Raw genomic sequence first — 18,001 nt, 5'->3', positions numbered from 1 at the left:
CATTAAATTTGGGGTCAGAGGGCCTTGCTCCAATAAAAAGCTTTCTCGGCTTCAGTTTCCCTATTAATCAGATCAAAAGGTAGTCAAGGTGACCTTTAAAGTCCCTTCCTCTTCTATCCTATCATGCTAAATATTGCAGTGTTTGGAATACCTACCTGATGGATTTTTTTTCCATTTTGTTTGTCCAGAAATTTACTCTAAAAGCAAAAGATAAAAAAGGAACTGGCAAGATTTTCTATTCATAATTATGGGAGGTGAAATGATGGAAGTAGAGTAAGATTTGTTCTTATGACAGGGCATTTAAGCAGATGAGAAATAATCTCTGACCTTCAAATCTACCCATCCCCAGTCAATGGCTTCCTCACACACTGTGAAATCTTCACCAGGTGGAGCATTGGGGATAAACTGGCCCACTTTCAGCAGCAACTCAGTATCATTACGATAAATCACATAGTTCCTAATGTCATATTGAGCCTCAGAGCTCCTTTTCTCATCCATAAACACCTGCTCACCAGCACTGTTGTTAAAGTGAATGTCCTTCAGAAAGGAGTGGAGCTGAAAGGGAAAAGAAATCTCTGTCATTTCTTGGTATCTAAAGCCAGGGCTCTCCCAGAAGTGATACCAGCCCACTATGCCAGAGATGCTGGGGTTGGTAAACTGAGTCGTTTGCCCCTGTTTAGAGGGATGATACATGTGAGCTGGAACTTGACTTCACACACTTTTTAGCAATAGCTGACTTTGGTCAAGTTATTTATCTTCTCTCAGCATTACTTTTCTCCTATGTAAAATGACATAATAACACCTAATAAGAAAATGTACCACAATCCATTGCTAACCTTAAAGTGCCATAAAAATGACAGCTGTTATTCTTAATTGCTGTCATTACAATCCCTTATTGCCCATGACACTTAAAGGGGGCAACACAATAAGAAATAGAAATATGTTCTTTGTGGGAAAATGTGTGCAAAAAAGGAGGTGCTTTGGGATCTGGCATCATCTTGGTGGGATTCAACTCATGGCTACAGTATGTCCTGGGAAATGAATGTTTTATTCAAAAGAAACAAGGTAGAGCATCAATTAGAAAATTAATTACAAATAATCAAATTGAACTGTAAGTTTTAATGGATCCTGACACCTCTCCCAAATCCTCAGTGTCCACAGAGTTTGCTTTTTGAAAGCTCTGTGAGCAGTAGCTATCTAATATAAATTCGCATTGTGTTTTGTTATTCAGTTGTTCAGCCATGTTTTCCTCTTCCTGACCCCATAGACCTTAACACACTTGGCCCTTCTATCTTCTATTATCACTCAAAGTCTGTCCAAGTTCATCTTTATTGTGTCCAAGACACTATCTATCTATTTTATCCTCTGCTGACACATTTTCCTTTTGCCTTTAATCTTGCCCAACAACAGGGTTTTTCCAATGACTCTCATCTTCTCATTATGTGGCCAAAGTATTTAAGCTTCAGATCCACTGTTTTACCTTCCAGTGAATAGCCAGAATAAATTTATACAAATATTAGCTGATTTGATCTCCTCGCTGTCCAAAGGACAGGGGCAAGGAGCAAAAGGACAATGAGAAAGTAGTCCATTTGGGTGGAGTGAAGGATGTAGTTTGTAACACAGGTACCCTGTATAAAAATCATTGAGATAGTTGAACCTGGGAGACTTGAAGTTCTGTCATGAGAGAGAAACAAGTGGGTACATCTAGAGCTGACCCTCAAATCTTTGGCAGGACAGGGGCAGGAAGCGAAAAGATTATGAGGAATTGTTTCAACAATCTGGCTAGCAGCTTCTGTGGGGGTGTAAGGCCCACCCACAGCCAGCACCCAGAAAGCTGACAACAGCACAGGTTCTTTTGATCTGCTTAACTAAGGAAAGCAAGGTGAAGGGGTTGACAAGTTTACTTTAATTCAGCATACAAATATCATTCACTTAGTTCAGGGGAAAAAGCCAGCACCCTGAACTTCAGAGCAAATTACAAACAAATTACAAATATCAACAGATAGACCCAATACAATTCATAGTTACCAACACCTAGGTTCAGCCCGGGTGCTCAGAACAAGGGCTGGCCCAGAGTTATGCGCACCACCACTGCTGCACGAATGAGCTCCAAAGAACAGACAGACAACCCCTGGTTTTTATATCTTTTTCAGCATTGGGGTGAGTCACACATGCGACTCACCCACGTGATCTAGAATCGTCACAAAGAGGCGGACTTAAACCCATGTGGTCTAAAAGCCTCTGCTATCCCAGACAAGTAAACTAGGCCCTCCCTGGAGTTAGCCCCGCCTTGGGCCCCACCCTAGTTGCCAACCCACACCTAATAGGGGCCTGGGCCCGGGGCTTAGCACCTAGTAAGGCTCAATGAATTACTCAAAGGGAACAAAAGCCAAACTATTCAAGGGCACTTGTTGAACTAAGTGCTAAGGAGCCCATTTTTGCTTACCAACACAGGAATTAGGACTGAGATTAGGTAAGGAAGGAAGAAATGGAGGAAGGTCATCTGCAGAAGACTACAATTGAATTTTTCAGTTGGACCAACCTTGTCAAGGACTGAAAAAAAAGATTTAAGAAAAGTTCTGCCCTTTCCCTAAACTGCTCTTCCTACTACCTGTCTATGAAAAGTCATTGTAACATACTTTGTAGCTTATTTACTGAAATGTTTCTGGTAACTTGAATTTTGCCTTGCCAAATGTTCTAGGGATTAGCTACATAGATAAAAAAATTAAATTATATACAGATATCTCAAATTCAGTCCGAATGTTAGATTTTTTTCTAACCAGGTCCTCAAAGTGGTTGTTATTTTATTATTAAGTCTCAGTCTAGTTGAAACATCCTAAAGCAGCAGGGAAAGGAACTCTGTGGTCCAAAGGAGGTATTATATTCTTCCTAGGCATAAAAGAACCCAACTGTCATAAATATTGCATTTGTATTTTTGCATTGCATGCATATATGTATTAAAATGCAAATTTGTGATAGATATGTATTAATGTATATGCTTGTTCTCTTCTGCATAAAAGCTAAGCTCCTTGAAGGCAGGGACCGTTCCTTGTCCTTGTATCCCTTGAATAGAATACATAAAGTAAATGCTTAATAAATGCCGAATGATTGGATGACTTGGAAGTAACAACTGTGAAATTCCTTGTACTTGTATCTCCAGTGTCTAGTACAATCCTGGCATATGGGAAGGCACTTATTAATCTGAACGATTATTGACTGATTGACTGACTTGTAAAAAATGGAAGACTTTGAGTTGTTTCCTTTGCATATGAAAGATCACGTAAAGAAAAAAAGATTTCCCCATTGAACATAGATTGCCTGTATCCCTTTTCCCCCATTACTCATTTACATAGACAAACTGAAGTAATTTAGAATATTTAAAAATTGGACAATTTTGAAACCCACTGATCATTGATCAAATTACAATTGCCTACTTATAACTTAGCCTGCAGAGATAAATAGCTGGGAAATTAATTGGATAGTCAGTTTAAGTTAGGGTGAGGTCTCTTACTGAAGAGGCTCTGCCTTATTGCTGGAGCAATGAAGCACATTGCTTAGATGTGGCAAGTTTCAAGCTGAGGTTGAAGTCAGCAGAAGTAGCAAAGCTTCTGCCCATCCATGACTAAGAGTCTTAGCCCAGCAGTACCCCAGCAAAGCAGTACAGGTGAGGCTGGAGCTGGAGGTGGTGAAGCATAGAACTTTCCTCAAGGAGAAAGCTCCAAGGTCTCCAGTAGCATGATCCAGCCAATAGAAGTACCATATTCTTTAAGAAGCAGAAAGCACAGTGCACTTGTTGATCAATTCATTCACAAACTATGTGTGTTGGTAACCAAAAATGGGCTCCTTAGCACTTAGTTCAACAAGTGCCCTTGAACAGTTTGGCTTTTGTTCCCTTTGAGTAATTCATTGAGCCTTACTAGGTGCTAAGTCCCAGACCCAAACCCCTATTAGGTGTAAAACCTTAGTGGGTGTGGATTGGTGTGGCCAGAGTGGCCTTTGTTTTCTTTGAGTGACTCAGTTTATCTCATTGAGGCTCGCTGGGCCATGCCTGGGAGCAGAGAACTTCCTGTGTGACCTCTTCCGGGGCAGGAAGCCCAGAGACCCATGCCTGTGAGCAGAGAACTTCCTGTGTGATGAGTCATGGGGCTGGCTGAGGGGAGGTGTTGACTCCAGAGCCACGCCCTATTGGGTGTTAACCTAGGGGAAGGGGCCAACTCAAGAACCAATCGGCCCAGTCATTCAGGGAGCTTCATGATGTCAAAAACTATATAAGAGGGGAGAAGATGGCTTGAAGATTCCCTTTTCCTTTTCCAGTTGGAGCCAGAGACGCCTACAGCCGAAGCTGACGCAGGAGCTACCAGTAGCAGAGCTGATCCACGTGTGGAGCAAGGAGTGCTGAACAAGAACTTGTGGCCACTGGGTAATCTTCTTACCATAGAGGGGAAGCATGTACACGATTTTGCTTTATACCATCATGCTTCTCTGTGGCCTCCTGGTTACTCTTCTGAGGCAGACTTATTTGGCCTGGAAGCTTTTGATCAAAATATCAAAATGGGGACACTGGTTTGTGGGTCTGTTACTGTGGAGTTTAAATACATACTTTAGTTCTTCTGCCTTCTACCTAGAGAATTCCTTATATCCTGCAGTCCCGAACCTTTCAGACATATGTGAGATTCTCTTTGAAATCATAAATTCTGCCTTCATAATACAATTGGCAACTAAGGTGGGGCCCAAGGTGGGGCTAACTCCAGGGAGGGCCTAGTTTACTTGTCTGGGAGAGCAGAGGCTTTTAGACCACATGGGTTTAAGTCTGCCTCTTTGTGACGATTCTAGGTCACAGGGGTGAGTCGCATGTGTGACTCACCCCTGACGCTGAAAAAGATATAAAAACCAGGGGTTGGCTGTTTGTTCTTTGGAGCTCTTTGCCAAAGCAGCGGTGGTGCGTGACTCTGGGCCAGCCCTTGTTCTGAGCTCCTGGGCTGAACCTAGATGTTGGTAACTATGAATCTGTATTTGGTCTGTCTGTTAATGTTTGTAATTTGTTTGTATTTTATTCTGAAGTTCAGGGTGCTGGCTTTTTCCCCTGAACTAAGTGAATGCTGTCTGTATGCTGGATTAAAGTAAACTTGTCAACCCCTTCACCTTGCTTTCCTTAGTTAAGCAGATCAAAAGAACTGTTGTTCTTTTGTTGTCAGCTTTCCGGGTGCTGGCTGTGGGTGGATTTTACACACCCCACAGAAGCTGCTAGCTGGATTGTTGAAACACTATGTTACAGAGATTTGTAAAGCCTTTGTGAAGAAAGGACATCAAGGACCTGAGATTCTGAAGGTGAGAGTTCCCTTGGACACATGGATACTTAGCTATTATTGCATTTTGAGATTTTTTTTTTCATTATGTCCATTGAGATAATGTGTATTTGTTGGTGATGAGTGCATCTGGGTGTTCCCAATGTGAGTCAGTTTAAACACTCCCCTTGTGAGGGAGTTTAAATGGGGGCTGTGATGGAGGGGAATAACCATAAGTTCAGTTTTGGCCATCTTGAGTTTAAGATGCATACAAGAGGCCCAGTTCAAGATCATGTAAAAGGCTGAAAATGCAAAATTGGAGACCAACATGGAGGTTAGGGCTGGCTAAGAAGAATCAAGAATCATCAGCATAGGATGATAATTGAAATTGTTGAGATCACCAAGTGAAATATTATAGAAGAGCAGGGAGGAAGCTGAGGACAGAAACCTGGGGGACACCCAAAGTTAACTAGACAGTCAGGATCCAAAAATGGGTCTAGAAGATTACCTGATAGGTTAAATCAGTCAGTGAACCTATAGTCAACAAGCACTGTTTAAGCACTTATTATGTGTCAGACACTCTGCTAAATATGGAGTTGCATAGGAAGGCAAAAGACAGTCCCTTCCTTCAAGAAGACAACATGTAAATGACTTCTGGGGAATAAAAGGAATCTAAAAGGAAGGAATGGAGACAATCATCAGAGGGCAGCCAGTAACATTAAGAAGGACTGGAAAAAGCTTCCCACAGAAAGGGGAATCTAAACCTGGAATTGAAGAAGCTAAGGAAGACAGCAAATGTGAAGAAGGAGGGAGAGAATTTTAGCCATAGAAGATAGTGAAAATGTTTACAGGAAAGAGATGAAGTGTTCCATGTGAGAAACTGTAAGGGGGCCAATGTAACTGGATCTCAAAGCAGATTATATTAGGGCTTAAGAGATAATAAGACTGGGAAGTTATGGGGTGAGCTGGTTGCTAAAGGGCTTTGAATGCAACACAGAGAATTTCAATTTGATACTGGAGGTGAAAGGGAGATACTGGAGTTAGGTTAATTAAATGAAATATAATAGAGATGAAAGCAAAGGGTTTCATGAGATGAAAAGTCATTTTCAAAAGTAGAAGGTAGATGAGGCAATTCTAAGTGGCTGCGTAATGATTCACATGAAAAAAACACCCAGAGTTTTAGTTAACTCACACTACGCTAACACTGTGACTATACACCTCATCAAAGCTAAAACTATCAAAGTGAAGCAAGACAGATATAATTTCCAGAATATGAATTTTTTGAGGTCTCCACTGTATACAGCTTGGGTTAGATCGATTGCGAATTTCACAGATTCTGAGAGAGAAGGCCCTAATATGAGGTCCATTCAAAACATCAAGAATCAGCAATGGACCAAATCAGTTCTTAATGGAACCTTACCTCCCAAGGATGAGGCACCCAGCTTTGTCCAGCTTCCTCAGATGTAATCTCAGACTTCCTCAGAAGAAATTCATGAAGGGCCCAAGCCACAGCATACACAGCATTGTAAATGGTGTAACTCAGGCCAGACATGGTCATGTCAAAAAGGAATATAGGCAAAGCCTCCAAAGTAGCATTTGGTGCACACTGCTCTAGCTCCAGCTTCTCATATTTATCCTGGCACCAGAAAGCTGACAACCAGAACTCCTTAAGTACAGTGTCCTCTCGGTCTTTATTAGGGTTGATTGACCTGAGAAAAGATTTAAATCCAGGAACCTCCTTGGTCAAGTATGTAAATTTGAGAGCTCCATAGAAATTGTAACTGTTAGCATAGTTGGGTCTCATGGTGATATCCCAGTGAGAGGAGGCAACCCACACCTTATATGCTGGCAAAGTTAGCATTTGTGAATATCTCAGAATCATTAATGAATCTGTATCACCGTGAATCACAATCACCCTTGCTGAAGATCCCAGGATCCTGGGCATAAAATCCACCTCTGATTCTTGATGTCGTCTCTCACTGACCGGGATCTTCTCTGTGAAAGATGCACAGACACCAAACTTTGCCATCTCTGCTGTCACTTCCCGAAGGAATTCCTCACCCCTGAGATCATCTGCGGTCACCAGACCTACCCAGGTCCATTTAAAATGTACCAGTAACCTGACCACACCTCGGAGTAAGGACGAATCCCTGGGAGCCATCTGGTAGAGAGAAGGAAACTGGGCCTTGTCACTCAGGATGGGATCAAAAGGGCCAAAGATGAGCTAGACAATAGAGAAACATGGGGAATATTGAATTTTATGAATCAGGAAGTAATGACATAGTTGTGGAAAATTAGAAAGTTTCACCAAGTTATTTTTTTTCAAGGGATAAATGCAGTGCATTTTAGACTACACTGTCTTTTACAGGGGAATTTTAACCAACTAAAATTTCTATTTTTATCCCTCTCATTTAATTACTTGGTTGGTAAAGAAAGAGTTCTCTGATTCTTCAATTATTTCTGCTTCAATTAGGAGGTATTCCCAAATATACTAAAATGTTTGTTCTTGGCTCAGAATTCTTTGTTATACTGAAACAGTTATATTTCAATCATGATTATAGCAGAATTTCTTGTGAAAACGAAAACACTTGAATCATGTGTTGCAGATGTTTATTAAGGCCAAAGTATGACACCTGTGCATTTTTTGAAAATATATAAAAGTGTTAAAAATCAATATGATGGCTTTGTCTTTGACATTGGAATATCTATTTTACTTGTTTAAATATTTTTAGAAATCATAATTAATAAAAATTTTAAAGTCTTCTACTGCACAAATGTTATTCTAATTTTTTGAGTATCATCTCATACATTCTTATTCAGAACATTTATTTATAAATATCACATATTAAATGAGCTGTTGAAATGGGTATGATTTACTGTGCAATGATTAAAACACACAATCAATATACCAGTTATATGCTAAATATGTATTTGGATCTTAGAAAACATGATAAATGACATTATCACCATTGCCATGCCAAACTTTTTCCTTAACTGCCACTTGATGGTTTTGTACTTTGACTGTAGAAAATGCTAAATAGAACAAAAGCAAATGCACTCTTGTAATCCCTAGAACACATATTGAATGATATATCCATATCACTGTTCAGGGGTCACTTTTCCAGCTCCCACTCAACCTTCAAGTTGGTTCTCCAAAGAGTTGCTACTACTAACTAGTTTCTTTCTCATCTCCTGACAAGGATGGAGAGGGGCAGGGGGTTATGGGGGTTTCTAGTATTTTGAGTCATTGGCCCCAAATGGGTTCATCATTGATAATCAGCTAGAGTTAGTTAGCTTTCAGAAAAGGCATTTACTAAGAAGGTATTGCAAAAATAGTTGTTGCAAAAACCTTCACTGTAACCACGGGATGCTCTTCACTTAGAAAAGGTCCCAAGTGAGAATTGGTTCACACTTAGAAATCTCATTGTGGAGTACTCATGAAATTCTTCTTCAGTGAGGCTCTTTGTTGGGCTCCAAGGATTAGTGCCCTTCTAGAGCCCTCGAACTTCCTTTCTTTGTGTCTCTAATTTGTGATTAGTGTGTCTTTCACCTCTCATTATAAAAATTAGCATCTACTACTGCCTGAAAAAACACTGCTGCTGTCTCCAGTGTGTGATGCTACTAGTGATGATGGGAGCTCCAGCTTTTCTAACCTTTCAAATTCCATAAGGTCATCACATGGACCATTCTCTATTCCCATTTAATGGCAATTATCTCTTGGGAATCCTTTACCCCTGGATTCAGACACACTTGACTGGTCTGGTGCTGGAAAACACAGTTCTGTGGTCTTTCATTATGCCATGCATAAGTAGAGATATATCTTCTTTCTCTTAGACAAACACAACTTATTTTATGTGCATCCTTATACAAAGATTACACATTATAACCAAGTGGGATTTATAGTGGATGTTTTAACATAAGGGAAACTATTAACATAATTGGTTATATCAATACTGAACATAAAAGGTCATATGATTATATCAATCCTTGCAGAAAGAGCTTTTGATTAAGTTCAACACTCATTTCTATAAAAAATTCATTTGGAAGCATGGGCATAAATGGATTTTTTTTTCTTAAATTGATAAAAAAAATTTGCCTAAAATCCTCAGCAACATTATTTGTAATAGGGATAAGCTAGAAGTAATCCCCATCTGATCAGGATGCCTATTGTCACTAATATTATTCAACATTGTATTGGAAATCCTAGTAAGAGCAATGAGAGAAGAAAAAGAAATAGAAGGAATCATAAAAGGTGATGAGGCAATAAAACCCTCTCTCTTTCAGATAATATGATGATATACTTGGAAAAGTCCAAAGACTCAAGTAAAAGGTTAGTTGAACGAGTAATTTTAGCAAAGAAGCAGGATATAAACTAAGTCCACATAAATTATCAGCATTCCTATAAATCATAAACAACACCCTGCAAGAAGGGAATGGTGTAAAGGCAATCAGTGAGTGAGATCTTTCCACACCCATTTGAATAAGCTTCAGGTGGGGCTCCAGGTGGTGCCAAAGAAGGGAGGTCTGATTAGATCTCCACTCCTAAGTAGGCCCCAAACTCCTAGCTACCAGGTGCTAAGCCCATGTGGGTGTGAAGCCCCCAGCATCCTAAGAGGAGTTGCTAAGACCAGAGCCAATAGTATGCACCTAAGTTCTGGTCTCTCAGAAGACATTCTAGTCGATTGCGTGACAGCTAAAGACTGTATAAAAAGAGAGAACAGAGCTTGGAGAGGCAAATGGGGATGGGGAGGGGGAAGCAGGAGAAGGAGAAACAGAGGAAGCAGAAATCAGCAGAAGCCAGAGCAGAAGAAGCTGAAGCAGCAGACACTACTGGGAGCAGGACTGACCCAAGAACCAGCTTCCAGAGCATGTAAACTGGAGAGTGCTGAGCAATGGCTTGACACCAGTGGGTAATCTTACAGGAGGGCCCAAGCATTAGGAGTAAGCACAAGTATGGTTTGGCTTACCGCCATAATATTTTTCTGTAACCTCCTGGTTACTGTTGTGAGGTGGGTTGGATATGGAAGGTTTTGGCCACGATAATGAATTGGGGACATTGGTCCATGGGTCTGCTATTTTGGAATTTGAATAAATGCTTTAATTCCTCTACATTCTACTTAAAGAATTCCTTATATCCTGCAATTCCAAAACATTCAGGCATGTTCATGATTTTCTTTGAAGTCATGAATTCTGCCTTAATGCTATAGATGGTAAAAGATAATCCACTTAAAATCACTCTAGCCAGTATAAAATACATGGGAGTATACCTGCTAAAACAATCCCAGGAATTATATGAACAAAATATTAAAAACTTTTTTGCAACCAACAAAATCAGATTTACATAATTGGAGGAATATTAATTGTTCACATGTAGGCAGGGTCAACATAATAAAAATGACAATATTACCCAAACTAATTTATAAATTCAGTGCCATCCCAATTAAATAACCAAAAATTATTTTACTGAATTCAAAAAAAATAATAAAATTCATTTGAAAGAACAAAAGGTCAAGAATATCACAGGAACTAAAGAATCAAATGTAAAGGAAGGATGTTTAGCAACACCAGATCTTAACTATATCATAAAGCAGTAATTATCAAAACTATCAGGTGCTGGATAAGAAATTGAAAGATAAAACCATCGAATAGAGTACACATTTAACTTACAGCAATAAACAAACATAATAACCTAGTACTACACAAGTGTTAAGGTTATAGAATAAGAATTCATAATTTGGTATAAAAATGTTGGAAAAAGTAGAAACCAGTATGGTAGAACCTGGGCAAAGACCAATATCTTTTTTGTTCATAGACCAGTATCTCACAACATTTACCAGGATGAGATGAAAATGGATAGGTGACCTAGATATGAAATAAGATATTACAAGAATTTTTTTTAAATATGGAACATATTACTTTTCAGACTTATGGATAGGTGACCAATTGATGAGTAAACAGGAGATAGTGAGCAAAGTTAGGTTTAAAATGGATAATTTTAATTATATTAAATTAAAAGTCTTTGTACAAGTAAGACAAATGTAGCTAAGATCAAAAGGAAAGCAGAAAACTGGGGGAAATTTTTTAGAGCACTTCTCAAATATAAGTCTCATATCTCAAGTTTCTACAGAACTTTGTCAAATCTATAACAATACAAGTCATTCCCCAATTGATAAATTGTTAAAGTACACGAACAGGCAATTTTCCAATGAAGAAATCAAAATAATTTATACTCAGATGAAAAAGTTTGTTAAATCATTATGAAATATGTAATTTAAAACAACCTTGGGGTATCATCTTATGCCTGATTGTTTAAAATGATAGAAATGGAAAGTGACAAATTTTGGAAGTGATGTGGAAAATTGGGAAACTAATTCATAGTTAATGTAATTGTGAACTTAATGGGGATAAAAAGAAATATACTATTTTTCTCAATGGTACACAGTACATACTCAAAAACGGACCATGTACTAGGGCATAAAACCCTCAAAATCCAGTGTAGAAAGGCTGAAGTAGTCAATACATCCTTTTCAGATCAGGAGGCATTAAAAATTATTTGCAATAAAAGACCATGGAAAGATAAACTAAAAATCAATTGGAAACTAAATAATCTAATCCTAAAGAATGAGTGGGGTCAAAGGACAAATCATAGAAACAATGAATAACTTCATTCAAGAAAATGACAATAATGGAACAACGTACCAACAGTTACGGGATGCAGCAAAAGCAGTAATTAGTGGAAGTTTTTTATCTCTAAATGCTTACATGAATAAAATAGAGAAAAATAAAAGATCAATGAATAGGGAAGGCAAATGAAAAAGCTAGAAAAAGAAAAAATTGAAAATCCCCGATTAAATACTAAATTAGAAATACTTAAAAGCAAAGGAGAAGTTAATAAAAAATGAAATCAAGAAAATTATCGAACTATTAATAAAACTAAGAACCAGTTTTAGTAAAAGCCAATAAAAATGATAAACTTTTAGTCAATTTGATTAAAAAAAAGAAAAAAAGGAAAACCAATTTACCAGTATCAAAAATGAAAAGGGTGAATTCACCACCAATAAAGAGGAAATTAAAAAAGAATGATTAGCTATTATTTTGCCCAATTCTGTGCCCATAAATCTGACAACCTTAGGGAAATGGATGAATATTTACAAAAATATAAATTGCCCAGGTTAACAGAAGAGAAAGTAAAATACCTAAATAACCCCATCTCAGAAAAAGAAATTGACCAAGCCATCAATGAATTCCCTAGGAAAAAAAATCTCCAGGGCCAGATGGATTTACATGTGAATTCTGTCAAACACTTAAAAAACAATTAATTCCAATACTTTATAGATTATCTGGGAAAAAAATGTGAAAGAGGAATCCTACCACATTCTTTATGTGACTCAGATATGTTACTAATATCTAAACCAGAAAGACTCAAACAGAGAAAGAAAATTATAGACCGATTTCCCTAATGGATATTGATGCAAAAATTTTAAATAAAATATTAGCAAAAAGATTGCAGCAACTTATCATGAGAACAATACACAATGACCATGACAGATTTATTCCAGGAATGCAATGGTGGTTCAATATTAAGGAAACTATCAGCATAATTTATCATATCAACAACAAAACTATCAGAAACGAATTGATTATCTCAATAGATGCACAAAAAGCTTTTGACAAAATATAACACCCATTCCTATTAAAAACATTAGAAAGCATTGGAATAAATGGAGTTTTCCAAAGATAAGGAGCATCTACCTAAAACCATCAGCAAGCATTTTATGGAATGGGGATAAGCTAGATGCATTCCCAATAAGATCAGGGGTGAAACAAGGATATCCATTGTCATCCCCATTATTCCATTTGGTAATTGAAATGTTAGCTGTGGCCATAAGAGAAGAAAAAGAAATTGAAGGAATTGGAATATACAAAAAAGAAACTAATTTATCACTCTTTGATATGAGATGATGATTTACTTAGAGAATCCTATGGAATCAAGTGAAAAATTACTTGAAATAATAAATAACTATAACAAAGTGTCAGGATATAAAATAAACCCACATCAACCCTTGGCATTCCTATATATTAGTAACAAAGTCCAACAGCAAGACATAGAAAGAGAAATTCCATTTAAAATTACTGTAGACACTAGAAAATATTTCAGAGTCTACCTGCCACAACAAACCCAGGACCAATGTGAACATAATTACAAAACACTTCTCACACAAATAAAGTCGAATCTCAATAAATGGAGAAACATCAGCTGTTCATGGTTAGCCAAGCTAATATAATAAAAATTACAATTTTACCTAAATCAGTTTACTTATTCAGTGCCATACCAAACAAAATATCAAAAAAAAAATTTTACAGAGCTGGATAAAATAATAACAAAATTCATCTGGAAGAAAAAAAGGGCAGGAAGGGAATTAATGAAAAGAAATGCTAGAGAAGATGACTTAGTCATACCAGGTATTAAACTTGTGTTATAAAGCAGTAGTCATAGAAATTACTTGGTACTGGCTAAGAAACAGAGTGGTGGATCAGTGGAATAGGTTAGGTACAGAAGACGCAGAAGTCAACAACTATAGCAATCTATTCTTTGAGAAATCCAAAAATCAAGCTTCTGGGTTGAGAATCCGCTATTCCACAAAAACTGTTGGGAAAATTGGAAAACATTATAGCTGAAACTGGGCATAGAGAAATATCTTATACCATATGCCAAAATAAAGTCAAAATGCATTTATGATTTAGGAATAAAAGCTTATATTAAGCAACTTGGGAGAACAAGAAATAGCCTACCTGTCATATTTATGGGAAAGATAAGAATAACAAGAGAGAGAGAGCATTACAAAATGAAATTATGCTAAATAGAAAAGTTTTTGTACAAGCAAAGCCAATGCAACAAAGATTAGGAGGGAAGCAGAAAATCGGGAAAAAACTTTACAGTAAATGTTTCTGATATGGGCCTCATATCTAAAATATACAGGAAACTGAGCCAAATTGTTATGAATAACAGTCATTCCTCAATAGAAAAATGGTCAAAAGATATGAACAACCAGTTTTCAGAGTAAGAAATTAAAGATATCTACAGCCATAGGAAAAACATGATCCAAATCGCTATTGTTTACAAAAATTCAAATCAAAACCACTCTTAGTTTACCATATCTCTAATGTCAGATCGGCTAACATGACAAAACAGGAAAATGATAAATGCAGGAGCAGATGTGGGAAAATTGGATTACTGTTACATTGCTGGTGGAGCTGTGAACAGATCCAGCCATTCTGGAGAGCAATTTGGAACAATGCCCACATGGCTATAAAAATGTACATACCTGGGGGACAGAGTCAAGAGGGTGGCTAGAAAGCAGAGACGAGCCTAATGCTCTCCCACAGGACCCTCCAAATACCTACAAAAATGGCTCTGAACAAATCCTAGAACTGAAGAAAGCACGAAGGAGCAGAGGGAAGGAGGGCTCCAGCCCAGGACACCCTGGATGGTCACTGGGTAAGGTCTATCACATGGAGCTGGAAGTGAAACAGAGCAGATCCCTGTGTGGGCTGCGCCTTGACCAACCAGACCAGGAGACAGGAGGAACAGGCCCTAGCGCCCTGAATCAGTGAGCTGTGGCAGTTACCAGACTTTTCAACCCAAAACCACCAAAGACAACACAAAAGGTTAGTGGGAAAAAACCTCAGAAACAGGGGGAAAGGAGTTTGCCATTTGGCCACTTCCCCAGGGGCAGCAGAGGTGGTGCAGCTACAGAACTACAGCTGCAGTTGCCTCCGGCCCCGGCCCAACTTGATGGGAGGAATTAAGTGGCGGATCCCAGTTGGAGTGCAGAGCCTGCTCAGATCTGAGTGGCAGTCCAGGTTGGCGGTTCTTGGAGAGGGAGCATGATGTGGCAGAGCTTGCTGTTTAGAAAAAGCTCTAAAAACAACAGCTCAGTCCCTCAACCTTAGGAGAAAGTACTCTCTATGCCATAAGCAGTCATAACCCGATGAAAAATTTAAGGGTCAAGTAGGTGGCTGGGAACATGGCCAGGCAGTGAAAACACACTCAGATTCAGATTCAGACTTTGGAATCTTTCCTTGGTGACAAAGAAGACCAAAACATACAGCCAGAAGAAGTCAACAAAGTCAAAGAGCCTACAACAAAAGCCTCCAAGAAAAACATGAACTGGTCTCAGGCCATGGAAAAGCTAAAAAAGGATTTGGAAAAGCAAGTTAGAGAAGTAGAGGAAAAATTAGGCAGAGAAATGAGAGTTATGTGGGGAAACCATGAAAAACAAGTCAATGACTTGCTAAAGAAACCCAAAAAATACTGAAGAAAATAACACTTTAAAACATAGACTAACTCAAATGTCAAAAGAGCTCCAAAAAGCCAATAAGGAGAAGAATGCCTTGAAAGGCAGAATTAGCCAAATGGAACAGAAGGTCCAAAAGACCACTGAAGAAAATACTACCTTAAAAATTAGATTGGAGCAAGTGGAAGCTAGTGACTTGATGAGAAATCAAGATATTATATTATATATTATAAAACAGAACCAAAGGAACGAAAAAATGGAAGACAATGTCAAATATCTCATTGAAAAAACCACTGACCTAGAAAATAGATCCAGAAGAGATAATTTAAAAATTATTGGACTACCTGAAAGCCATGATCAGAAAAAGAGCCTAGATATCATCTTTCAAGAAATTATCAAGGAGAACTGCCCTGATATTCTAGAGCCACAGGGCAAAATAGAAATTGAAAGAATTCACAGATCGCCTCCTCAAAAAGATCCCAAAAAGAAAACTCTTAGGAATATTGTCGCCAAATTCCAGAGCTCCCAGGTCAAGGAGAGAAAACTGCAAGCAGCCAGAAAGAAACAATTTGAATATTGTGCAAAAACAATCAGGATAACACAGGATCTGGCAGCTTCCACATTAAGGGACCGAAGGGCTTGGAATATGATATTCCAGAGGTCAATGGAGCTAGGATTAAAACCAAGAATCACCTACCCAGCAAAACTGAGTATCATGCTCCAAGGCAAAATATGGATTTTCAATAAAATAGAGGACTTTCAAGCTTTCTCAGTGAAAAGACCAGAGCTGAATAGAAAATTTGACTTTCAAACACAAGAATCAAGAGAAGCATGGAAATGTAAACAAGAAAGAGAAATCATAAGGGACTTACTAAAGTTGAACTGTTTTGTTTACATTCCTACATGGAAAGATGATGTGTATGATTCATGAGACCTCAATATCATAGTAGCTGAAAGAAATATGCATATATATATATGTGTGTGTGTGTGTGTGTGTATACATACATATGCATATGTGTGTGTCTATGTATGTAAATATGTAGGTATATATATATATATACACATACACACACACACACACAAAGGGCACAGGGTGAGTTGATTATGAAGGGATGATATCTAAAAAAATAAAATCAATTTAAGGGATAAGAGAAGAATATATTGAGAGAGGGAGAAAGGGAGAGATAGAATGGGGTAAATTGTCTCACATAAAAGTGGCAAGAAAAAGTGATTCTGTAGGAGGGGAAGAGGGGGCAGGTGAGGGGGAATGAGTAAATCTTGCTCTCATTGGATTTGACCTGAGGAGGGAATACCATACACACTCAATTGGGTGTCTTACCCCACAGGAAAGAAGGAGGAAGAAGATAAAAAAGGGGGGATGATAGAAGGGAGGGCAGATGGGGGGAGGAGGTAATAAAAAACAAACACTTTCAAAAAGGGACAGGGTCAAGAGAGAAAATTCAATAAAGGGGGATGGGTTGGGAAGGAGCAAAACATAGTTAATCTTTCACAACATGAGTATTGTGGAAGGGTTTTACATAATGACACGCATGCGGCTTATGTTGAATTGCTTGCCTTCTTAGGGAGGGTGGGTGGGGAGAGAAGAGGGGAGAGAATTTGGAACTCAAAGTTTTAAAAACAGACGTTCAAAAACAACAACAAAAAAAAAGTTTTTTCATGCTACTAGGAAATAAGATACACAGGCAATGGGGCATAGAAATATATCTTGCCCTACAAGAGAAGAAGGGAAAGAGGGATGGGAGGGGAGTGGGGTGACAGATGGGAGGGCTGACTGGGGAATGGGGCAACCAGAATATATGCCATCTTGGTGTGGGGGGAGGGTAGAAATGAAGAAAAAATTTGTAATTCAAACTTTTGTGAAAATCAATGCTGAAAACTAAATATATTAAATAAATTTTTAAAAAAAGAAAGTAAGGGGAATGGGGATGGGGCATAGTGTGGTGACAGAAGGCAGGGCTGCCTGGGGAATGGGACAGTCAGAATATATACCATTTGGGAGTGGGGGGAGGGTAGAAATGGAGAGAAAATTTGTAATTCAAACTCTTGTGAAAATCAATGCTGAAAACTTAAAATATTAAATAAATAACGGGAAAGTGTCGAACCCTTCAAAAAAAAACACCAAAGAAAATCAACAGCAATGAGATTATTTATTAGTGATGGAATTAAAAAATCTAATACACATTCCATGCAAATTGTTATTTTATTGTTTGCTTTTGAAAATTAAATCCTATGGGCCAACCGCATAAAATTGCACTGTGGGCCACATTTTGTACAGCCCTGTTCTAAAGCACAGGTCTGACCATATTACTCAATAAAGTACAGTAGCTCTCTACTACCTCAAGGATCAAAAAAACTGTGCCTACATTTTGACCCAGCAATACCACTTCTAGGGCTGTA

At 38.3% G+C, this 18,001-nt stretch overlaps 1 protein-coding gene across 1 annotated transcript in view; it reads right to left on the bottom strand.

Annotated features, from left to right (window-relative positions):
- Positions 1-18,001, bottom strand: part of LOC118843643 (vomeronasal type-2 receptor 26-like) — a 52,995-nt gene that overhangs the window by 5,386 nt on the left and 29,608 nt on the right. Inside the window, exons 3-4 of the mRNA XM_036751409.1 lie at positions 6,706-7,509; positions 328-555 (exon numbers count right to left, since the gene is read on the bottom strand). Coding sequence (XP_036607304.1) covers positions 328-555; positions 6,706-7,509 — 1,032 coding nt within the window. The remainder of the gene's footprint in view (positions 1-327; positions 556-6,705; positions 7,510-18,001) is intronic.

Source organism: Trichosurus vulpecula, chromosome 1, assembly GCF_011100635.1.
Source record: "Trichosurus vulpecula isolate mTriVul1 chromosome 1, mTriVul1.pri, whole genome shotgun sequence".
In the NCBI taxonomy this organism is placed as follows: domain Eukaryota; kingdom Metazoa; phylum Chordata; class Mammalia; order Diprotodontia; family Phalangeridae; genus Trichosurus; species Trichosurus vulpecula.
The sequence above is the reverse complement of the archived record's forward strand: the minus strand, read 5'-3'. Positions and strand labels throughout refer to the sequence as shown.